Source organism: Elephas maximus, chromosome 7, assembly GCF_024166365.1.
Source record: "Elephas maximus indicus isolate mEleMax1 chromosome 7, mEleMax1 primary haplotype, whole genome shotgun sequence".
Taxonomy (NCBI): Eukaryota; Metazoa; Chordata; class Mammalia; order Proboscidea; family Elephantidae; genus Elephas; species Elephas maximus.
Window position 1 is genome coordinate 64966893 of NC_064825.1, and position 25660 is coordinate 64992552.

At 36.7% G+C, this 25660-nt stretch overlaps 1 protein-coding gene across 7 annotated transcripts in view; it reads right to left on the reverse strand.

Annotated features, from left to right (window-relative positions):
• SBF2 (SET binding factor 2) overlaps positions 1-25660 on the reverse strand; it is a 519656-nt gene that overhangs the window by 54302 nt on the left and 439694 nt on the right. For all 7 annotated transcript variants that reach the window (XM_049890356.1, XM_049890355.1, XM_049890357.1 and 4 more), the window contains 4 exons: positions 19466-19611; positions 16900-17098; positions 2963-3159; positions 743-883 (listed from right to left, as the gene is read on the reverse strand). In XM_049890356.1, coding sequence (XP_049746313.1) covers positions 743-883; positions 2963-3159; positions 16900-17098; positions 19466-19611 — 683 coding nt within the window. The remainder of the gene's footprint in view (positions 1-742; positions 884-2962; positions 3160-16899; positions 17099-19465; positions 19612-25660) is intronic.

Here is a 25660-nt window from a genome sequence, read left to right on the forward strand (position 1 = left end):
CTTCATCTGAGATAACACACATTTGCAAGATTATAGAGAGTTAGGTTTGGCAAAAGCAATCAGAGAATTTAATGATAAATGAAGCAGGGCATGCATGGTGTTACTTTACAAGAAAAGCCACTTTCTGCTTATGCTGAGCTAATTCAAATAGCTGATTAAGCCAAGAAGACCAGCTTTTCAAGTCACATGCTCCTGTGTCTAACACATTAGGGTTACCTCTACATGAACCCTTTGGGGTTCCATCACATGATAACTGAAACAGAATATTAGTACAAGTCTTAATGGCTTCATTCAAATCTAGTGAAAACAAACTGTACGGTGAATCATAAAAGGCTGCAGAAATTTGAGGAATTTCAAACTTATACATGATGATTTCAGTGGATATGTATCTAATAAACATATGTTTAACTTATACATTCAACTTCTTAATAATATATTAAAGTTTATATAAAACAGATCTGGGGGAAAAACCCTGGTGATTTTATTTATGTTTCCCACCTCCTCTCTTTCTTTTACTGTTTTAAAAAGGAAATAACTGAGTCTCTAAATTTGGTTACCATTTACTAGATATTAATAGTGGTACCCTGACTTCTCAACATAAGGAATTAAAATTATACAGCCCTGTAGGTAAAACTTCAAGGGGTCATGTTAAAGGAACAGGGCAAATAATTAAAGAGATTAACTCTAGAACAGATCTGACCCTTTCATAGTTGTCAAGAAAAAAATTATTACCAAATCTTACCTGGAGATAGAGCAAGTGCTGGCTTGACAGTAAGGGTGTTGTTACCATTGAGTTTCTGATGGACTGAAACTGCACTCAGTAAGGCTTGCAAGTACTTTTCTTGTTCTATGCTACTGAAAGATTCTAAAGAAGAGGTAGGAGCTATAAAAGGAAAAGATATTGAATAAAATAAACCGTCTCTATGTCAACAAAACAAGCATATATATACATATATATAGTTATTTGGGCTTATTCTTTGCCTATACATTCTTCAAGTTACCACACCCAAATGTAGAAACCAGTCCCGCTTAAACGTCCAATCTATTAGGTGGCTAATCCTCCTATGATGCTGGTTTCACCACACCTACTTCTTGACTGCCTCAAACTTCTCCCAGAAAGAGCCCAGGGTCTGGAAAACAAGCACAGGGCTGTCCTTCCAAGCACAGGTGTATAGTTTCTCATTATCCAAGCAACTAAAAATGAAGACTTATAAAAGAAAATGACCCTGTATCTTCTTCCTTAACCATCCTGCCCATCTACTGTTCGGGAGCAGAGGATGGAAGGGGTTCCCTTGGCATCCCAGAAAGGGAAGAGGTAAGATTTTCCAATACCAGTAGCTTTATACAAATTCTGCTACACAGGCCTAACAGGTGACATACACTTGTAGGAATTTGTTAAGGGGAGGGTAGAAGATAGTCGAGAGAAGATAGGAGCAACTACTGCTAGGTGCTCTGGTGCTTCTAAAAGAGGGAAAATAAATATACACAGATGGAAACAAATGTGGTGCAATTTTAGGCTTTGAGGGCATATGAGTCTGGTTTGCATGGAGCAAAAGGCAATCACTGAAGTTGGCCCATGCAATTGGGGATAGGCTCACTAAGACAATAGAGAGTAACAAATTTTCTTGCAACCTAAACAGGAAATAAATAATTAACATTATTATATTTTATCAAGATGCCATCGGTGATAAGATCACAGTTATTTTATGTACTAAGAAGAGAAAAACACTCTGCCAATAAAACTATGACACAATTCTTTCTTGTCACATCAAGTGTAAGAAGCACCCCAGTTCCAAAGATAGTAAAATGTGAACAAATGCGTGAGCTGAAATATATAAAATACGGTAAGTTTATATTAAATTAAAAAAAAATCAGAAACCAGTGAAATAAAATAGTTTGAATTTCTTCTAACCAAAGGCTCAGTGATATGCTCATCCCTGCTCCTGAAATAATTTGTTCCATTATGTAACTTACATATACTTGCACTCTATTACTCCCAACATGTGGTTTGGGAGGATTCCTCTCGGAGGAAACGGTTGAAAGCCAACTGCCTTTATTTACATCTGGGTTGAGACTCCAAGCCCAGGGGGATAACAGAGTTACCTGGGTGCTGATCTCCTCAGCTGACTGATCAAAGACATATGGAGGGAAATGGAGGAGAATAAGGAAGAAAGATCAAAGAGCATATGGTTCTACCTGCTGAAACCATAGAACTTGATTTATCTCATTTCTAAAAGGGAAAGAACATAGACATCCCCTAAATTGGATCTGATATCTTAGTGGTCAACTGTTTAATTTTATTCAGCTTCTATTATGAACTACTAGTTATGGGAAAGATCAGCACAACATAGCTCCTTACTTCAAAGACCTCAGAATATTCCACTACTAAAAATATCTTCAGAAAAAAGGATAACAGCATTTATCTCTGCTTTCTTAAATTGGACATGCCTTAACTCCCTAAAAACTTCTTTGCTTGAGAGCTCCTAAAACAGCATTTTGGTTACCAGTTTGCTGCCTTGTTTTGTTGGTTTCTTCGTTTTTTTTTTCCTTTTTTTGTGACTTGTAGAAATGAGACAGGATATCTCGTATCACATGGAGTAGAATCTCTACTTGCCTCTGAAGCTGTCAGATATATTTGGATGCTTACCAGAAGAAAGGAAAAAAGACTGGTATATAATCTAGTTTTCACCTATGAAGACAGTCTAACACCAAAGACTTTATTATTTTACTTTTGATTAAAATCCAAAGATTGAAAATAGTAAAGAAGATATGAGATTCAAGGTAGAGCTCTACATTGTCAAGTATGATTCTGTACATGTTCTATATTGCACAGTGGAAAAGTCTACATGTGAGAGAAGGCTTAATGAAAGGATATAACTGGTATTCCCAGATTGTATTTCCTTTATTCTTAGGAATGCTCTGAAGTACAAGGATTTTAATTGTGCTGTAGAGAGATGCTTACCTGCCTGAGGAGAGTTCTGAGATTTGAAAAGACCAACTACTCCCTTCCCATGGAATCCTCCAGATCGGAGAAGCAGGGTGCTGCTTCTTGAGTTCTTCCAACATACGACAGGCAGGCGATTGTGTCGATAGCAGCGGGCTACTCTTGGTAAACTACTGTCTTGTACAGCTTGAGGTACGACTAGAAGGCCAGGATAGCTTCAGTTACATGGAAAAGAGAAAGGAAAAGATTTAGGAGTAGGGTTGGTGGATGAGAGGAAGAGGGGACAGAAGGGGTAGGGACAGAGAGAGAACATAAGAATATGAGTATCATAATATTATAGTAATTTTCTAAGACTTGCAGAAACATTTTCACTGAGGGGTAAAACATATATTTCAAACATGGAACTTAGTTTCAAGTCCTTCTCTACTCTTCAGGGGTTGAGAAAAAAAGGCCTAGATGGTGAAAATAACTAACTGAACCACTGATCTGTAGTCTTTTCTTGAAATGGGCCCCTTTCAGTAGTACTAAAGGTTTTTGGTGAATAACTTAACCTTAGAAAAGAAAAGTGTTATGTAAAATTATTAAAAAGATCTCTGTTGAACTGAATAATTTCTCTTGCCTTATACTTTTCCTCAGCTTGAAATTAAGACTGTAAAATTAATGGATTAATGTCCAACTTTATGAGAATGACAAGTTATCAACAACATGTTAGATCACTGAAATGACAACAGAGAATAAAAAAAGGATGCTAAAATTTGACTGCCTGAGATGGTGAAAGGATTAAAAGTCAAAACCAAATGATTTCTGGTATGAAAACAGTATGTTCAAGTTTCAAAATGAGTTTAAATATTTTATTAACACTATATGTTGACATTTACTTAAAAAACAGGTTAGCCAAAAAGTTACAGGATACGATGTTGGGAAAATAAAACGTAGACTAGAAAACCTTGTTTTATAGATTAGTAAATGCAAGAAGATAGGCAGATTTCAAACAGTCAGTCCTTTAGTTTGTTTTGAAATATTACACTAAACAAATTTTATATTTACAATGTCCCAACCTCAAATCCCTTATCTTGATATAATCCAGGGCTGAGAGGAGGGAGAGGAAATCCAGTTTATGGTCATGTAAATCATAACCTTCTACTATTTCACTGAATGCCAAATTAACTTTCCATACTTAACCAATGATATCTTGTAAATGTTCTGAAAGGCTAGTACTTTGGTGCTTTAGGATGTCTAGGCTGTGTTTTTCTAGTAACACAAACTCTAATACCACAAACTGATGAAAAGACCAAGCTGTAGAAATAATCATTCATGAAGAATGGAAAAGCAGTTCTATTATTAGGGCCCTCTGTTGCTATCACCAGCCACTCCACAGAACAAAGATGTGGCAGTCTTCTTCCATAAAGATTACAGCCTAGGAAACCCTACTCTGTCCTATAGGGTTGCTATGAGTTGGAATTGACTCGATGGCAATGGGTTGGGTTGGTTGAATTGATTGCTAACACAGCTTCAATATAGTATCTGTTTTTTTCCCCTGCTTGCTTCTAGGTACAATGACTATATGCATTAGATAAGGGAATAATGCTTAATGGCTTCAGGAGCTGCTTCAAAAACTCATACAGAACTAGCATTTGCCCTTCATCCCTCCTCCAGTTGGCTGCCCCCTCCTTCCACTGAATATGAGCACTATACACCATGTTCTCCTGTACACAGGATCTGAGGCTCTCTTGCTTCCCAGACAATGGCTTGAATGAGAGCTGGAGAGCCCCTGGTGCTGGGGCAAATAGTGTTGAGCTTGAAGATTGGTAGAGGCTATGTTCAGCTCCAGTCTCATTTAGCAATGAAAGACACATCCATTCACTCTTCTACCCATCCTAACCCACTGCCTACAGCCTTCAGCCCAGGGCTCCAGAGTAAGCTTCAAGAGGTAGACAGATAAACTGGGCTTCAGGAGCTGCTATGAAACTTTTTAATCAAAGAATAAAAAAACATACAAACAAATGCTCAAAACAAATGAATTATCACAAAAAGAAATTCATGTCACTAACCACCTAGGCCAAGAAATGGATCATCACCAATACTGGAGAGGATACCTTGTGTCTCTTACAATCCTGATTCCTCCCTCCTCCTTAAAGGTTACCACTGTCCTGAGCGCTAACAAAATGATTGAGTTTTGCTTACTTTTGAATTTTAGATAAAAGGAATCAACAGAATGTATTCTTTTGTGTTGGTTTCTTTTGTTCGACATTGTGAGGTCAATTCATGCTATCATAAAAAAAAAATCATATGTAGCTGTAATTTGTTAATTTCCATTGCTGTATATTATTCTACCACATGATTATATCACAGTTTACCTAATTTCCTGTTGATGGAATTTGAGTAGTGTTAGTTTTGTGATTACTAAGAATAATTTTGTTCCATTGGTCTGCTATCCCTCTGCCAATCCCACATTGCCTTAATTACTGAGCTTTATAAAAAGTCTTCATATCTGGTAGTACTATTCTACAAGAATAATACTTGACTACTCTTAGCCTTTTCATAGAACTCTTAGAATCATCTTTTCAATTTCCATAATTTTTTTTTCTGGCGTTTTGACTGGTATTACCTGGAATCTGTAGATCAATTTTGGGAGAAATTAGTTTCAGAATATTGAATCTTCTAATCCAAGAACATGATGTATCTATTTATTTAGATTTTTAATTATTCTCAATACTGTTTTAAGCATTCCATGTAGAGATCTTGTACATATTTCATCAGATTTATTCTTAAGTATTTGAGGTTGTCATTTTAATGAAATATTTGATTCCTAAGTATTTGACCAAGTGGCAGTCATTTCAACAAGGGGATACTGCACAGTCTAAAATCAGGAAAGGTGTGTGTCAGGGTTGTATCCTTTCACCATACTTATTCAATCTGTATGCTGAGCAAATAATGAAAGAACTCGAACTATATGAAGAAGAACACCGCATCCGGACTGGGAGGAAGACTCATTTGTAACTTCCAGTATGCAGATGACATAACCTTGCTTGCTGAAAGTGAAGAGGGCTTGAAGCACTTACTGATGCAGATCAAAACTACATCATTTAGATAACGAAAATTCTCACAACTGGACCAATAAGCAACATCATGATAAACGGAGAAAAGACTGAAATTGCCAAGAATTTCATCTTCTTGGATCCACAATCACTGTTCTTTATCGATGCATAGTATTCCATTGTGTGAATATAAAATCTATTCCTATAATTTATCCATTCATCTGTTGATGGGCGCCTTGGTTGCTTCCATCTTTTTGTAAAAAGTGCAGCAATGAACATGGGTGTGCATGTATCTGTTTGTGTAAAGGCTCTTATTTCTCTAGGATATATTCCAAGGAGAGGGATTGCTGGCTCATATGGTAGTTCTATTTCTAGCTTTTTAAGGAAGCGCCAAATCGATTTCCAAAGTGGTTGTACCATTTTACATTCCCACCAGCAGTGTATAAGTGTTCCAATCTCTCCACAGCCTCTCTAACATGTATTATTTTGTGTTTTTGGATTAACGTCAGCCTTGTTGGAGTGAGATGAAATCTCACGTAGTTTTGATTTACATTTCTCTAATGGCTAATGATCGTGAGCGTTTCCTCACGTATCTGTTAGCTACCTGAATGTCTTCTTTAGTGAAGTGTCTGTTCATATCTTTTGCCCATTTTTTAATTGGGTTATTTGCCTTTTTGTGGTTGAGTTTTTGCAGTATCATGTAGATTTTAGAGATCAGACACTGATCAGAAATGTCATAGCTAAAAACTTTTTCCCAGTCTGTAGGTAGTCTTTTTATTCTTTTGGTGAAGTCTTTGGATGAACATAGCTGTTTGATTTTTAGGAGCTCCAGGTTATCTAGTTCTTCTTCTGCATTCTTCATAACGTTTAGGTTATCTAGTTTTTCTTCTGCATTCTTAATAATGTTTTGTATACTGTTTATGCCATGTATTAGGGCTCTTAACGTTGTCCCTATTTTTTCTTCCATCATCTTTATTGTTTTAGATTTTATATTTAGGTCTTTGATCTGTTTTGAGTTAGTTTTTGTACCTGGAGTGAGGTATGGGCCTTGTTTCATTTTTTTGCAGATGGGTATCCAGTTACGCCAGCACCATTTGTTAAAAAGACTGTCTTTTCTCCGTTTAACTGTTTTGGGGCCTTTGTCAAATATCAACGGCTTATATGTGGATGGATTTATGTTTGGATTCTCAATTCTGTTCCATTGGTCTATGTATCTGTTGTACCAGTATCAGGCTGTTTTGACTACTGTGGCAGTATAACAGGTCCTAAAATCAGGTAAAGTAAGGACTCCCACTTTGTTCTTGCTTTTCAGTAATGCTTTGTTTATCTGGGGCCTCTTTCCCTTCCATAAGAAGTTGGCGATTTGTTCCTCCAACTCATTAAAGAATGTCTTTGGAATGTGGATCAGAATTGCATTAAATGTATAGATTACTTTTGGTAGAATAGACATTTTTATAATGTTAAGTCTTCCTATCCATGAGCAAGGCATGTTTTTCCACTTATGTAGGTCTCTTTTGTTTTCTTGCAGAAGTGTATTATAGTTTTCTTTGCATAAGTCTTTTACATCTCTGGTAAAATCTATTCCTAAGTATTTTATCTTCTTGGGGGCTACTGTAAATGGCATTCACTGATTTAGTGATTTCCTCTTCGATGTTCCTTTTTTGTTGGTGTAGAGGAATCCAACTGATTTTTGTATGTTTATCTTGTATCCTGATACTCTGCTGAACTCTTCTATTAGTTTCAGTAGTTTTCTTGAGGATTCCTTAGGGTTTTCTGTGTATAAGATCATGTCATCTGCAAATAGAGATACTTTTACTTCTTCCTTGCCAATCTGGATGCCCTTTGTTTCTTTGTCTAGCCTAATTGCTCTGGCTAGGACCTCCAGCACAATGTTGAATAAGAGTGGTGATAAAGGGCATCCTTGTCTGGTACCTTTTCTCAAGTGGAATGCTTTCAGGGTGTCTCCATTTAGAATGATGTTGGCTGTTGGCTTTGTATAAATGTCCTTTATTATGTTGAGGAATTTTCCTTCTATTCCTATTTTGCTGAGAGTTTTTATCATGAATGAGTGTTGAACTTTTTCAAATGCCTTCTCTGCATGAATTGATAAAATCATGTGATTCTTGTCTTTTGTTTTTTTTTGTGATGGATTACATTAATTGTTTTTCTATCGTTGTACCATCCCTGCATACCTGGCATGAATCCCACTTGGTCATGGTGAATTCTTTTTTGGATATGTTGTTGAATTCTATTGGCTAGAATTTTGTTGAGGATTTTTGCATCTATGTTCATGAGGGATATAGGTCTGTAATTTTCTTTTTTTGTGGTGTCTTTACCTGGTTTTGGTATCAGGGACATGCTAGCTTTATAGAATGAGTTTGGGAGTATTGCGTCCTTTTCTATGCTCTGAAATACCTTTAGTAGTAGTGGTGTTAACTCTTCTCTGAAAGTTTGGTAGAACTCTGCAGTGAAGCTGTCTGGGCCAGGGCTTTTTTTTGTTGGGAGTTTTTTTTTTTTTATTACCTTTTCAATCTCTTCTTTGTTATGGGTCTATTTAGTTGTTCTACCTCTGTTTGTGTTAGTTTAGGTAGGTAGTGTATTTCTAGGAAATCGTCCATTTCTTCTAGGCTTTCAAATTTGTTTGAGTATAGTTTTTCATAGTAATCTGATACGATTCTTTTAATTTCAGTTGGGTCTGTTGTAATATCGCCCCTCTCATTTCTTCTTTGGGTTATCTGCTTCGTCTCCTGTTTTTCTTTAGTCAGTTTGGCGAGTGGTTTCTCAATTTTGTTGATTTTTTCCAAAAAACCAGCTTTTGGTCTTGTTAATTCTTTCAATTGTTTTTCTGTTTTCTATTTCATTCAGTTCTGCTCTAATTTTTATTATTTGTTTTCTTCTGGTGCCTGTGGGTTTCTTTTGTTGCTCTCTTTCTATTTGTTCAAGTTGTAGGGATAATTCTTTGATTTTGGCCCTTTCTTCTTCTTGGATGTGTGCACTGATTGATATAAATTGGCCTCTGAGCACCGCTTTTGCTGTGTCCCAAAGGTTCTGATAGGAAGTGTTTTCATTCTCATTGGATTCTATGAATTTCTTTATTCCATACTTAATGTCTTCCATGATCCAGTCTTTTTTGAACAGGGTATTGTTCAGTTTCCAAGTGTTTGATTTCTTTTCCCTGCTTTTCCTGTTATTGATTTCCACTTTTATGGCCTTATGGTCAGAGAAGATGCTTTGAAATATTTCAATGTTTTGGATTCTGGTAATGCTCGCTTTATGACCTAACATGTGGTCTATTCTAGAGAATGTTCCATGTGCACTAGAAAAGAAAGTATACTTGGTTGCTGTTGAGTGGAGTGTTCTGTATATGTCTATGAGGTCAAGTTGTTTGACTGTGGCATTTATATCTTCCATGTCTTTATTGAGCTTCTTTCTGGATGTCCCATCCTTCACCGAAAGTGGTGTGTTGAAGTCTCCTACTATTATTGTGGGGCTGTCTATCTCACTTTTCAGTGCTGATAGAGTTTGTTTTATGTATCTTGCAGCCCTGTCATTGGGTGCATAAACATTTAATATGGTTATATCTTCTTGGTATATTGTCCCTTTAAGCATGATATAGTGTCCTTCCTTATCCTTTCTGACGGATTTAACTTTAAAGTCTATTTTGTCAGAAATTAATATTGCTACTCCTGCTGTTTTTTGATTGTTGTTTGCTTGATATGTTTTTTTCCATCCTTTGAGTTTTAGTTTGTGTCTCTAAGTCTAAGGTATGTCTCTTGTAGGCAACATATAGACAGGTCTTGTTTTTTAATCCATTCTGCCACTCTCTGTCTCTTTATTGGTGCATTTAGTCCATTTACATTCAGGGTAATTACGGATAGGTATGAATTTAGTGATATCATTTTGATGTCTTTTTTTGTGTGAAGTTGAAAGTTTCTTTTTCCCACTTAATTTTTGTTGAGTAGATTATCTTTATATATTGTCCTTTCCTCATATTCATTGTTGTTGATTTTGTTTCTGCTGAGTCTTTCTTTCTTGTATTTTATTTTGATGAGTAGGATAGTTTGTCTCCTTTGTGGTTAACTTATTATTTACCACTATTTTTCTAAATTGAAACCTAACTCTTATTTCTTTGTATCGCCATATCTTCCTCTCCATATGGAAGTGCTATGATTATATTTCTTAGTCCCTCTTTATTGTTTTAATGTTGTCTTCTTTTATATAATAACATTGCTGTTGCCCTGTTTTGAGCTTTTTTTTTTTTTTTTAAATCTTGCTTTTTTTTTTGATTTCCCTGTCTGGGTTGACTTCTGATTGCTCTGCCCAGTGTTCTAGTTTTGGGTTGATACCTGATATTATTGATTTCCTAACCGAAGAACACCCTTTAGTATTTCTTATTTTTTTCTTTGGTTTTTACGAATTCCCTAAACTTCTGTTTATCTGGAAATGTTCTAATTTCACCTTCATATTTAAGAGACAGTTTCGATGGATATATGACTTTTGGCAGGCAATTTTTTTTCTTCAGTTTTTTAAATATGTTATCCCATTGCCTTCTTGCTGGCATGGTTTCTGCCGAGTAGCCCGAGCTTATTCTTACTGGCTCTCCTTTGTAGGTGACATTTCCTTTACCTCTAGCTTCTCTTAAAATTCTCTATCTTTGGTTTTGGCAAGTTTGATTATAATATGTCTTGGTGACTTTCTTTTAACATCTACCTTATTTTATTTTATTTTTTTTTATGTGGATTTCGATAAGCATCTTGGATAGATATCTTCTCATCTTTCACGATATCAGGGAAGTTTTCTGCCAACAAATCTTCAACAATTCTCTCCATATTTTCTGTTATCCCTCCCTGTTCTGGTACTCCAATCACACGTAGGTTATTTCTCTTGATAGAGTCCCACAAGATTCTTAAGGTTTCTTCATTTATTTTAATTCTTTTATCTGATTTTTCTTCAAGTATGGTAGTGCTAAGTGATTTATCTTCGAGTTCGGAAATTCTAGCTTTTACTTGCTCAATTCTGCTCCTCTGACCTTCTCCTGAGTTGTTTACTTCTGTAATTTTATTGTTAATCTTCTGAATTTCTGATTGCTGTCTATGGATTTTTCCAGCTTATTGAATTTTTCATTATGTTTCTGGATAATCTTTCTAATTTCTTCAATTGCTTTATGTGTGTGTTCCTTAGCTTGTTCTGCTTATTGCCTCATTTCTTTCCTGATGTCTTGAAGGGTTCTGTATATTAATCTTCTGTATTCTGGCTCTGGTAATTCCAGGAATGTACTTTCATCTAGAAGACCCCTGGATTCTTTGTTTTGAGAGCTTGCTGAGGTGATTATGGTCTGTTTCTTTATGTGACTCAATATTGACTGTTGTCTTTGAGCCATCTGTAAGTTATTATATTAGTTTATGCTTGCTTACTGTGTCTTAGCTTCTTGATTTGTTCTGTTTTGATATACCCAAGTGGGTTGCCTGAGTGAGCTAGTTTGATTATTTTCACCTTTGGAGCTCTGATGTCCTGTCCCCAGATGGCTAGAGCTGTTATCAGGTATATCAGTCTAGGAGTTCATTCACTTTTCTTGTATGAATTCAGATCAAGTGTCCAGGTAGCTGATCATCAAGTGTGTGGAACAGGCTCTGTCCTACAGTCTTAGAGGGGCAGGGTTGGTTAGTGTACGTACTGGTATCTGATTGCAGCAGGGGGTCACACTCTGAACAAGGCAGGGGGTTGAGATCCAACCTGAGTGTCTCTGAGAAAAGTGCGTCTCTGTTCCCTAGAGTGTGCAGGTGGGTGGGTTCTGCAGACAGACCATGGGTACCCAAAGTTTTCAGTTGTAAGGATTGGGAGGTACCAGTTATCCCTGGAGCCCTGTCGTGGGTGGCTGGGTGACCTGAGTGGAGCTACCAGTCCTTAGGTTCCTGATGTGGGTAGGTGAGGACCTTGTTTAATAGGTAAAGCAACGTCAACCATCAAACACCCACCTCTCTACTGCACAGCTGGAATGGTTGGAGTTTGCCAACAAGGGCCCATTCTCCTGAAATAGGCCCACACAGGTCCGTGCAGAAGGGAAAGGTGCTCAAAGTCCATGGACCGTTTATGCCTGGGCAGGAGCAGCTTCTGTCCTGAGCTCCCCCAGTTAGTGGAGCTGGCAAATTATCTGTTCCCCCAAATGCAAATTTTTTCCTTCTCCAAGGCTGGGAGGATGGTTCTAGGTGCTCCACAGGGCCTTTCTCAGGCCCAGGGAATTCAGCCACTGAAACTGGCTTGGGGATGGGGGAGGTGCTGTAAAATATACGCAAGTACTTAGCTTTTGTCAAGAGCGCTGTTCTTCTCAGGTTCCGGAGTTGTGAGCTGGCTGTGTGGCTAGCTGCTTCTCCCTGAGGAAACTGCTGCCGAACGCTAGTACCAGCCTTCTGCCGCTGCTCCAGGAATGGTGCCTGAGGGCTCCCCGCCATTGAGGTCCAGTAACTCCTCTCTGCTTCTGAACAGTCTCTTCCTCCCCCTCCCCGGCAGTTCATTTTCTAGGCTTGCCTTTGAAGCTCAGGGCTCCCAGGTTGTCACAAGCATATTCGTTTCACTTTTTTTTTTCAGGTCTTTGTTGTAAAGAGGGCTCACTGGAAGCTTCTGCCTATTCTGCCATCTTGGCTCCCCATTTGATGTTTTTTAGTGTTATTGTAGCACTGGGATCATTAAGGTTGTGTGTCAGCTTGGCTGGGTTTCTCAGTGGCTTGGCAGTTATGATGTAGTTTGGAAGCTGTATGATGATGCGATCACTTCCATGATGAGATTTGATATAATGTAATAACCTTCAAAGTGGGATCAGCTGTGAGTAGCCAGTCAGTTGAAAGGGAGTTTCCTTGGGGGCGTGGCGTGCGTGGAATATAAGTGGACTTTCTGGCAAGGCTCCTGGGCTTTTGTTCACTCTAGATCTTGCAGCTGGCTCCTGTTTGTCTGACCTCCAGTTTTTGGGACTTGAGCTTGCAGCTTGCCTGGCCATCTTGGGATCTGTCCATCTTTGTAGCCTATGCACAAGAGCCTTGCAGATCTTGGGTCTGCCAGCCCCTGAGGCTATGTGAAATCAGGAGAGGCCTCTATCCTGACTCATGGACTTGGGATGCTCCAGCCTCTATAGTCGTGTGTGCCATTTCCTTAATCCAAATCTCTTTATATATTTATATGCTTTACTGGTTTTGCTTCTCTAGAGAAGCCAGCCTAAGACAAGTACCCAAATAGTATCATTACAAAAAGGTTCAGTTTCTAATTTTTTGTTTAATTTCTGTATAATGGCTTTGTCATGGATTGAATTATGTTCCCCCCAAAATGTGTATATCAATTGGGCTGGACCACGATTCCTGGTATTATGTGATTTTCCTACATGTTGTAAATCCTGCCTCTATGATGTTAATGGGGAAGGATGGGTGGCAGCTGTGTTAGTGAGGCAGGACTCAATCTAAAGACTGGATTGTGTTTTGAGGCAATCTCTTGAAATATAAAAGAAAGAAGTGAGCAGAGAGACAGGGAACATCATACCACCAAGAAAGCAGTGCCAGGAGCAGAGTACTTTCTTTTGACCTAGGGTTCCTGAGCAAAAAAGCTCCTAGTCTGGGATGAGATTGATGAGAAGGCTGACAGAAAGAAAGCCTTCCCCTGGAGCAGATACCCTGAATTTGGACTTTTAGCCTACTTTACTGTGAGGCAATAAATTTCTCTTTGTTAAAGCCATCCACTTGTGGTATTTCTGTTATAGCAGCACTAGATGACTAAGATAGCCTTGTATTAGTGACCTTCTAAACTTATTATTTTTAAATAATTATCTGTAGTTTCTTTGAGATTTTGTATGTACACAATCAGGTCATCTACGAATAATGACAATTTTATTTCTTCCTTTAGAATCTTTATATCTTTTAGTATTTATTTTTCTAGACTTTTTGCACTGTCTAGGACCTCTACTACAACACTGAATAGAAGTGGTAGTAGTGGGCATCCTTATCTTCTCCTGATCTAAGAGGAAAAGATTTCTATATTTTACCATTAAATATTTTTGCCATAGAATTTTTTTAGATACCTAGCACTAGATTAAGAAGCTTCCTTTCTATTTTCAACTTGTTAAGAGTCCTTTTTAAAATCATAAATATGTTAAATTTTATAAAATGGTTTTCTGTATATAATGAATTATTATATATTTTTCATCTCATTTTGTTAATGTAAATTATGCTGATTGATTTTCAAATATCAAGTCAGTTCTGTATTCCTTTAATAAACTTCACTTGGTCATAATAAATTATCTTTTGTGAAATGAATCTTTTATCATTATGAAGTGTCCTTCATTTTCTCTAGTAATGGCTTTTCACTTTTTAAATCTACTTTAATATAGTGACAATATCTACTTTTAAGGTAGTTTTGCATGGTATATTTTTCCCATTCTTTTACTTTTAAACTTTTTGTACTCTTATATTTTATATATATCCTTTAAAAGCAGCACGAAGCTTTTTAAAAAATACATTCTGATAATCTTTGTCTTTTATTTGGTGCATTTAGTCCATCTACAATTGATATATAATTACTGATATATCTGAATTTAAATCCATCATCTTACTACTTTCTGTCTGTCCCATCTGTCCTATGTTCCCTTTCCTCTTCTTGCCTTCTTTTAGTTTGTTCTTTATTATTCCATTTCCTTCCCTCTAATGGAAACCCTGGTAACGCAGTGGTTAAGTGCTACAGCTGCTAACCAACAGGTTGGCAGTTCAAATCTGCCAGGTGCTCCTTGGAAACTCTATGGGGCAATTCTACTCTGTCCTATAGGGTCGCTGTGAGTCAGAATTGACTCAGCGGCAGTGGGTTTGGTTTTGGTTTTGGTTCCCTCTAATAGCTTGATGGATATATATTATTCTGTTGTTGCTGGGTGCCATTGGGTCGGTTCTGACTCACAGTGATCCTTATGTACAAGATGAAATACTGCCCAGTCCTGTGCCATCCTCACAACTGTTGCTATGTTGAGACCATTGTCACAGCCACTGTGTCAATCCATCTCGTTGAGGGTTTTCTTTTTTGCTGACCCTCTACTTTACCAAGCAGGATGTCCTTCTCCACAGACTGCTCCCTCCTGATATCATGTCCAAAGTACATAAGACGTAGTCTTGCCATGTTTGCTTCTAAGGAGCATTCTGGCTGTACTCCATCTAAGACAGATTTTTTTTTTTTTGGCAGTCCATGGCATATTCAATATTCTTTGCCAACACCATAATTTAAAGGCATCAATTCTTCCATCTTTCTTATTCATCTTCAGCTTTTGCATGTATATAAAGCAACTGAAAATACCATGGCTTGGGTCAGGCACACCTTAGGCCTCAAGTTAATACCTTCACTTTTTAACATTTTAATGAGGTCTTTGCAGCAGGTCTGTCTAATGCAGTATGTTGATTTCCTGATTGCTGCTTCCATGGATGTTGACTGTGGATCCAAGTAAGTGAAGTCATGGACAACTTCAACATTTTCTCCCTTTATCATGAATATTATTATTTTATACCACCACAAATGATTTACAACAAGTATTTTTATAAGGGATCTATTAAAATTTTGTTGTGCTTCTGCCAGACTGAAATGATAAGTGAGGTCTGTCCTCTTCCTGGCAGCCATGACTCTGATAGCAAGTTTTCCAAACACAGCAGGACATCACACCCCAACAACACCATTTATGCTTATCTACAAAGACAATTTAGTTAGAATGACAGAATCCCAGAAAAATTACTATATACTCAACAGAGCCTCTTTCAGTATTTAATACAAAATGTTTATTTGGCTACATTCTCAAACTACATTCCCACTTGTAACTCAAGTTTCACAATGGTATTTGTAAATTTAAATCATCATTTAAAATGAAATATCTACAGTTCTTCAAGAATAGAGGGGTTGAAACAAACAGTAACATTACGGTAACTTTCTAAAAATGTGTATAAGGCTTGCAATTTACCAAGTACTTTCATGCCACTGGAAACGCTGGTGGTGTAGTAGTTTAAGTGCTACGGCTGCTAACCAGAAGGTCGGCAGTTCAAATTCGCCAGGTGCTCCTTGGAAACTCTATGGGGCAGTTCTACTCTGTCTGATAGGGTCGCTGTGAGTCAGAATCGACTTGACGGTGGTAGGTTTGGTTTTTTTGGGTTTTTTTCATGCCATTGTTCTATTTAATCAAAGTGTGAATTTATAAATGTAAAGAAACCAACTTACTTGGAGAGGAAAATGACTAAACTTGTGGGTGGTAGAAATGTAGTTTTAAAATATATATATATTTACATATGATAAAGCATGAGCTACGGCTTAATAGATTTGAAAAACAATGAGAGATAAGAATAGAAAAAAGAATTTTCTTTAAGTAATATTCTCTTGAAAATATTCTAGTTAGATAGCATATGAAAATGCTGCCTACCTCTGGATCAGCAAATTACAGTCTATGGACCAAATCTGGCCATGCCCATTCGTTTACTTACTGTCTATTGCTGCTTTTGTAGCAGAGTTGAGTAGTTGTAACAGAGACCTTAAATATTTATTATCTGGACCTTTACAGAAAAGTTTGCAGACCCCTGGGCTATACCAGACTGTCCTATTTGCCTGGCCAAATCCTGTTCTTTCATCAAGGTAGCATTTGGCATGCTAGCCAAAGGGGAATTTATATAGGGGATAAGAACTTTACCTTCTGCTTTCTGCCCTAACAGGCACTGTTCAATGATGTACTTTTCAGAACCCCAATGAGATGTTTACTCGTGCTGCATAAAAAGTGTCTCTTAAACACACATACTCCTGGAATCTTGCTCCTATCTTCTGGCATTTTTATCTATCTTTGGGCTATGGATACAAATAGCCCATTCAAGATGCAAATGAAGAAAGGAAAGTGGGTGTCTTTTTAGAGCCCACTGACAGACTCACCTCCGGCAGAGTGAATACATCCTGTTGGAGGCAGTGATTCGAAAATACTCCGGTTTTGTGCGGGAAGAGCTGCCACTTATGGTTCCCAAACCTAATCGTTGATAGTCTCTGAAACAAGCTTTTTCCACTAACTGTTCCATTGTAGACTTCTCAGAAGCCTTCAGGGTGGTACTTGCGGGGAGTTCACTGTCATCTGAAACTGTGATGAGAGAAGCCAATTTGATGGAATGATTTAGCTAAAAGTAAAGGATTAAAAACTTCCTTTTGTAGAGGACTCTTAAACCAGGAGAGTTTTATATACATAGGTACTGTGTATATCACAAATGAAATAATGTAATTTCTATGAAGAATCATTTTACTCAAACATAATTAAAACAGTAATGGACAGTCAAGAAATAAAATATAAGGGGCTCAATTTGTTAACTAAAAATATCAAGGAAACAACACAATTTAAATAATTTCTAAAAACAATACAATTTTGAATTAATTACCCCTACTCTTCTGTTTCAATCAGGCTTGCTTGTTAAGGCCAAATTGTAGAGACTTCTATTTAGGACTGTATAAAATTCCCAAACTTTGTCTGAGGCTAACCTGTCAGTAAAATTAATCTTTAATATCATTTCAGCCAGGTTTCAGTTAACTTTTCAGAGCTCAAACTTCTAACCTATTCAGAAGTTCACTGTTGGGAAAAGACCTTTCTTTCCTTACAGAGGTATGAAGAAGTTATACTTTTTTTCTGGAATTTTTTTTTTTTCAGAGGATGTGGTATACATGGAAAACTCCCTCACGGTTTTGCAATCACACTTTACAGAATCCTTTAAGATTTTAGATGTGGGAAAAATTTACCCAATAATCGAGTATTTTAGGGAGGATTAAAAAATACATTCCTGATTGGTACTGCATGTTCTAACTAAAAAAAATTCCATGTTAAAAACTGTCCTAATTTACTTTTACATTTATTTTTAAAGCAAGAGAAGTCAAACGAAGTTTTCAAAGTCTTTGGAAATGTGCTCAAAGTACTAATCTGAAGGGAAAGATTAGGCTATCTTCTATTAAAAAAAAAAAAACTACCCCAATAGTATGGCCCCGAGATGTCCTTTTAGCTCAGTACTGAAGTCATTACTGAGGTTTACCCTTCAGTCAAGGATTAGACAGGCCCATAAAACAAAATGAGACTAAATGAGCACACCAGCCCAGGGGCAAGGACTAGAAGGCAGGAGGGGACAGGTAAGCTGGTAATAGGGAACCCAAGGTAGAGCAGGGAGAGTGTTGACATGTCGTGGTGTTGGTAACCAATGTCACAAAACAATATGTGTACTAATTGTTTAATGAAAAGCTAGTTTGTTCTGTAAACCTTCATCTAAAGTACAATAATAAGAAAAGACTAAAACTATCAGTTTATTCCTATAAATACAAGACTCTGCATTTACATCTGTGAACTTCACAATGCAATGCAATCAGGTTATTAGTTTTGTGTTATTTTCAGAGGAGCACAGAAAATTGTATACTTTGGTCTTTTTATGGAATAACTATCAGAGGATGATAGTTGTTGTTCCATGAAATCACTAAAACTTTGAATTAGAAGAGTTGATAATGGTGGGAAGCAGTGATTCTTTTGTGGCTTTCCATATGTCTGTGAGGTAACCAGGGCTCCAACACGTAGTCGTTTCAGTAATATAGTGGTGGGTCTTTAACTGTCCCCAGAGGTAAGCTTGTACATACACGCATTGACACAGGCGTGCGTGCATACACATAAAATGAGACGCACGTTCTTTATTCCAGCTACTGGAAATGGAGACCTTTTAGCCAGTGATATCTATAGAATTGAGGTTTCTTTTTTTAAAACGTTTTCTTGTTATTATTAGTAGTACCTTTGAAAACACTGGTGATCAATTCTAAGATCCTCAGAGGAAAAATGGTGCAGTAGCATTCATTCTTCCTCCTATTAGATCTGATTCTCCCTAGTATTCACTCCACAAGTACATTAGCTACTGGGTTAAGAATAGGGAACAATCATTAAATAAGACATTTTGCTGTTGCTTTCAGCCTCTATTTTCCCATTTGAGAGGCATCTCAGCTTCACAAATCCTGTCCTTTTAAATATTTAGTGGACATTTTTTTCCTATCACCTAGGAATTCCTTCATTTCAGGTCCCCCATATTGATTAAATGCACCCATGATGTTCTTACTAAAACCCAAATCTTCAGTATAAGAATATTCAATATCCTTATTCCAATTCCATAAGAATAAGGTACAGAGGACTACCCTATAGCTACATTTCTTAAGCAGTGGAGTTTCCTTGTTTTTCCCTTTAATGAGACCCACAAAAAATGGTCAAACAGCTCTATGGATTTAGTAAAGAATTAAAATTTAACAAAATCTTAGGCGAGAAACGGAACATTGGGAAAATAATGTCTTTTTTTCACTTCTGAGAAGCTGGTAAGCATGTCAAATTTTCTTATGAGATCTAGGTTTTTGTGTTAAGTTTCAGTGCAACTTTACAAGCTTCAGTCTCTTATTCCTATAAGAAGAAAGAATAAAGATAGAAAAAAAGGTTCTTACATACCAGATATATCATCTTCTTCATTCCATCCAGGACGATTCACTCTCTCTTCTACAATTGTCCCTGTCCTTCTCCTCAATAAATACTGACGCCCAATTTTCATTTTCCCTGCTCGTTTGGCACCTTTCACAATTGTTTTTGAGAAGGTGCTACAAGTTAAAAAAAAAAAAAGAATGCCAATGTAATATGAAGGTACCATTTACAATTTTTTGATACTTACACAGCTCAAGTTGTTTCTTCTCCATTTCTGCAGCTGCTAGTATTATTTAGACCTTCATGAAGTCTCTCCTTCATTAGATCAAATTTTATATGGCTTTCAAACTAATTTTCTATAAAACACCACTGACACCAAGACACTGCTTTGGGCAAAAAAGTGCAAGACCCTAGAGTGGAACACAGACTACTTATCATCCCAAATCTAAACACCTCAGTTTGGCTTTTTGGTAAACCATGCCTGACCCCACCCAGGTTATCCACGCCATATGCCTCCACCACAATTCCCACAAACCTTGCTGTGATAGTCTTCTTGCATGGAAAGCTGGCCTGCCTCCCTTGCCACTGATTCAAACTCTTTTCCACTAGCACACAGGCCTTTCTTTGGCATTGTATGGCAATTATAGTTGGCAACACCTTTATTTTTTTCTTAAATATTGTCTTGCCTCTAATTAGCTAAATATCTGAGGTATGGAAAAGAATAATATTATTTCCCTTTCTGAAGTGATAAAACTAAGAAATTTAGCACCCTTTTGAGAATCATATTTAATTAAAGGAAAACTAGGATGCAAATCAATTAGACTAAAAGTACTTTATTCACTCAAATAGTTTACTTTTCTTGCTGATAAAAAATCTGGGTACAGAGTATTTATAGCCCAGAGAACTAAACAAAGAAGCTATTTCCTGAGTAATGAGCTTGAAGTGAAGATTTCGAGTAAGATTATTTTTGATTATTCTTTTATTGTCAAATAGTTTTATCAGACCCTTTCTTTAGTCATCTGAAATGTAAACCTGGGGGTTATGAAAGATGTTTTAGATAACTGTTAGAAATCGTAAAATGCTGATATTTCCAAAATTAAGCCTGTTGTAAATCACTTCAGGTGTAACTTAAAATAAACTAAGTGGGATTTCTGAAAAAAATTTCCCAGCTAGAGCTAAGCCCTTTGATTCATAAACTCAAGGCAATTCGACAATGTTTTAAATTTTAAAATTGCTGTACCCTCTTTTGCAGCTGGATGCTACAGGCCTGATTATGCGTGTGTGTATAATATGTATGTACGTATTTATTTCTGACAGTTTCTAAATTTAAAACACCATACAAACAAAGCTTTACTTCTTCCACAGAGAACAGAAATAACAAATATTTTAGGCTTCTCTGTGACTCTATAGTACTAAGAAAAATGCTTGGCTCACTGTTATAAACACCTAGGAGGCCCTTCGTGCCTATACCTGGATATTCTCCTTTGCTTACAAGGTAACAGTGGTACAGGTGGCCAGCTACAGAATTGAGAAATGACACATTGTCTAGAACCTGAAATCTTCTATAATCCCCAATCTGCCCCACAAAGACAAGGAAAAGGTTCTTTCCCCAAAGTCTGCAAAGCTCTCCCTAATATTTAATTTGTACTGGGCGATGCCCAAATTCCAGGCGATTAGTTAATGATGAAAATGAACAGAAGCTTGAGCCCCTATATTATAATCACTGATTGAAGAGAATTTTAAAATAACTGTCATTTTATAATAACTAAAATCCAAAAATTTCAACATAAATTTCCAAAAGCCTTCATCAGAAAGAAAGAAAGAAAGAAAAAAAAAGTAGCTATAAAGGACATCATTGGGATCATTAAAAAAATTGAATATGAACTCTGTGTTGGATAAAAGTATTATATCAATTACGTTTCTTGGTCTTGATTACGTACTGTGTTTATGTAAGATAAAGTCTTTGTCTTAGGAAATATTCATTGACGTATTTAAGGACAAAGAGGCATTATTGGAAAGAGGAAAAAATGTGTAAGAGAGAGAATGATGAAGCAAATGGAACAAAATATAAACAAATGGTGAATCTGGGTAAAGGATATACAGGAATTCTTTCTACCACTGTAACTTTTTTATAAGTTTGAAGTTGTATTAAAAAAAAAAAAAATAAGGGCTCCCATCTCTGGATCAAAGCCAAACTGTACACGAGCCCGGATATTTATGAAAGTGTAAGGGATTACGTAACAGAAGAAGGGAAAACAGGAGGCAGAGGCAACGTGGTGCTAGCAGAAGGACCAGCACTCCCTCTACAGCAATGACCTGAAAAACTAAGTAAAACAGATACAAACATCAGTCTTGGAACCTAAGTGTCAAATGAAGGGATAAAGAACTCAACCAAGCACCACATGGAATACACAAGACAGCATCAGCCAGATACCAACCTAGGTAATGAACTCTCAAGCATAAAACAAAACTAAAAGATTTAAAACAGGGAACCAGAGAAGTCAATCTGTAAATGACAACAATGTGAGAATAACAAAAGAGGCAATAAATGGTGTAGGTATAGAACTATCGAATGGAGAGGAAGTCAGGGTGATATCAAATAATAAAAGAATGGTTCAAACTCAGGAAGAAAGAAGTACATTTCAAGGTATCCACAAAGAAAGTTCACAAACCTACTCATCAAAATAAAGAAGAAAAACATAAAGTCACAGTAAACACAAAATCTACAAAAATGAAAAACAAACAAAAAATCTACAAACAAAAGGTAAAGCACAGGAGAGTAAGAGGGACAAAGAAAATGTCAGCACCACAAAAAAAAAGCACACACACAAAAATGACAGTAATAAATGCACACCTATAAGCAATCACACTGAACGTAAATGGCTTAAATGCACCCATAAAGAGAGAGGGAGTGACAGAATGAATTAAAAAACACGACCCATCAATATCCTGTCTACAAGAAACACACCTCAGAAACAAAGACATAAATACATTAAAAATCAAAGGATGGAAAAAAATGTACCAAGCAAACAGCGACCAAAAAAGAGATGGAGTGAGAACACTAATTTCAGATAAAATGTATTTTAAAACACAAGCCACCATAAAAGACAAAGAAGGGCATTATATAATGATTAAAGGGACAATCCACCATGAAGATATAACCATAATAAATATCTATGCTCCCAATGACAGGGCTCCAAAATACATAAAACAAACTCTAACAGCACTGAAAACAGAAAATGACAATTCCACAATAATAGTAGGAGAATTCAACACACCACTCTTGCCAAAGGACAGAACATCTAGAAAGAAATTCAACAAAGATGAAGAACATGCAAAGGCCACAATCAGCCTACCTGATGTCATAGACATATACAGAACACTCCACCCAACAGCAGCAAAGTACACATTCTTCTCAACACACACAGAATGTTTTCCAGAATAGACTACATCTTAGGCCACAAAGCAACCCTCAATAAAATCCAAAACACTGAGATAATAAAAGTATCTTCTCTGATCACAATGCCACCAAAGTAGAAACTAATAACAGGAAGGGCAAGGAAAAAAATCAAATACATGGAAACTCAATTAACACCTTGCTTAAAAACCACCGTGTAATAGAAGAAACCAAAGATGGAATCAAAAAATTCCTAGAATCGAACGAGAATGAAAACACATCACACCAAAGCCTTTGGGAAACAGCAAAGGGACAAAATCAAAACATTAGCTACACAGCTTGAGCAAATAGAAAGAGAACAGCAAAAGAAGCCCATAGGTGCCAGAAGAAAGGAAATAATAATGATCAGAGCAGAAATAAATGAAATAGAGAAAAGAAAAACAATAGAAGCAAACCCAAAAGTTGGTTCTTTGGAAGAATCAACAACATTGACAAACTAATGGCCAAACTGACAAAAGAAAAACAGCTGAGGATGCAAATAACCCAAATAAGAAATGAAATGGAGGACATTACAACAGACCTAACTGAAAAAAAAAAAAAAAGGATAATAACAGAGTACTAAGAAAAACTATACTCCAACAAATTTGAAAACCTAGAGGAAATGGATAAATTTCTAGAAACACACTACCTACCCAAACTAACACAAACTGAAGTTGAAATTCTGAACAGGCCCGTAACAAGAGAAGAGACTGAAAAGGCAATAAAAAAACTTCCAACGAAAAAAAAAAGCCCTGGTCTAGGTAGCTTCACTGAAGAATTCTACCAAATTATTCAGAGAAGAGCTTACACCATTACTAATCAAACTATTTCAGAACATAGAAAAGGAAGGGATACTTCTGAATTCATTCTATGAAGCCAACAAAACCCTGATACTCAAACGAGGCGCCACAAAATAAGAAAATTACAGACCTATCTCTCTCATGAATATAGATGCAAAAATTCTCAACAAAATTCTAGCCAACAGATTTCAACATCATAGCAAAAAATAATACACCATGACCAAGTGGGATTCATACGAGGTATGCAAGGATGGGTCAATATTAGAAAATCAATCAACATGATCCACCACATGAATAAAATAGAAGAATCACATGATCATCTCAATCGATGCAGAAAAGGTATTTGACAAAGTCCAACACCCATTCCTGATAAAAATTCTCAATCAAATAGGTATAGAAGGGAAATTCCTCAAGTTAAGAAATGGTATCTATACAAAAGCAACAGCCAACATCATTCTTAATGGAGAGAGGCTGAAATCATTCCCCTTGAGAACAGGAACAAGACAAGGATGCCCATTATCACCTCTCCTATTTAACACTGTGCTGGAAGTCCTACCTAGAGCAATAAGGCAAGAAAAGGAAATAAAGAGCATACAAATTGGTAATGAAGAAGTAAAACTGTCCCTATTTGCAGATGATATGATACTATACATAAAAAACCCAAAAGACTCCATAAGAAAACTACTGGAACTAACAGAAAGATTCAGCAGAGAGACAGGATACAAGATAAACACACAAAAGTCAGTTGGATTGCTATACACCAATAAAGAGAACTACAAAAAGGAAATCAGGAAAGCAATACCATTTATAATAGCCCCTAAAAAAATAAAATACTTAGGAATAAATCTAACCAAGGATGTAAAAGACCTGTACGAAGAAAACTACAAAACACTACTGCAAGAAACCAAAAGAGACCTACATAAATGGAAAAACATACCATGCTCCTAGATAGGTAGACTCAACATTGTGAAAATGTCACTGTACCCAAAACAATCTACAAATACAATGCAATTCTGATCCAAATACCAACATCATTATTTGAAGAGATGGAAAAACTAATCATTAACTTTATATGCAAAGGAAAGGGGCCCCAGAGACAAGTAAAGCACTACTGAAGAAGAATAAAGTGGGAGGACTCACACTACCTAACCTCAGAAACTATTATACAGCTACCTTAGTCAAAACACCCTGGTACTTGTACAAGGACAGACACATTGACCAATGGAACGGAATCGAGAAACCAGATGTAAATCCATCCACCCAAGGTCACCTCATCTTCAACAAAAGGCCCAAAGCCCATTAAATGGGGAAAAGACAGTCTTTTTAACAAATGGTGCTGGCAAAACTGGATGTCCATCTGCAAAAAAATGACTATGGTACACATACCTCACACCATACACAAAAACTAACTCAAGATGGATCAAAGACCTAAATATAAAACCAAAAACTATAAATACCACAAGAAAAAAAAATAGGATCAACTCTAGAGGCCCTAATACACGGCATTAACAGGATACAAACCATAAATAACAATACACAAACTCTAGAAGATAAGCAAGATAACTGGAATCTTCTAAAAATTAAACACCTATGCTCATCAAAAGATTTCACCAAATGAGTAAAAAGAGAACCTACAGACTGGGAAAAAATTTTTGGCTATGACAAATCTGAAAAAGGTCTAATCTCTAAAATCTATAGGAAAATTCAACACCTCTACAACAAAAAGAGAAATAGTCCAGTTAAAAAATGGACAAAGGATATGAACAGACACTTCACCAAAGAAGACATTTAAGTGGCTAACAGACACATGGTGAAATGCTCCCCATCATGAGCCATTAGAGAAATGCAAATCAAAACCACAATGAGATACCATCTCACATTGACATTACTGGCACGAGTCAAAAAAACAGAAAGTAACAAATGTTGGAGAAGCTGCAGGGAGCTTGGAACTTATACACTGCTGGTGGGAATGTAAAATGGTATGACCAT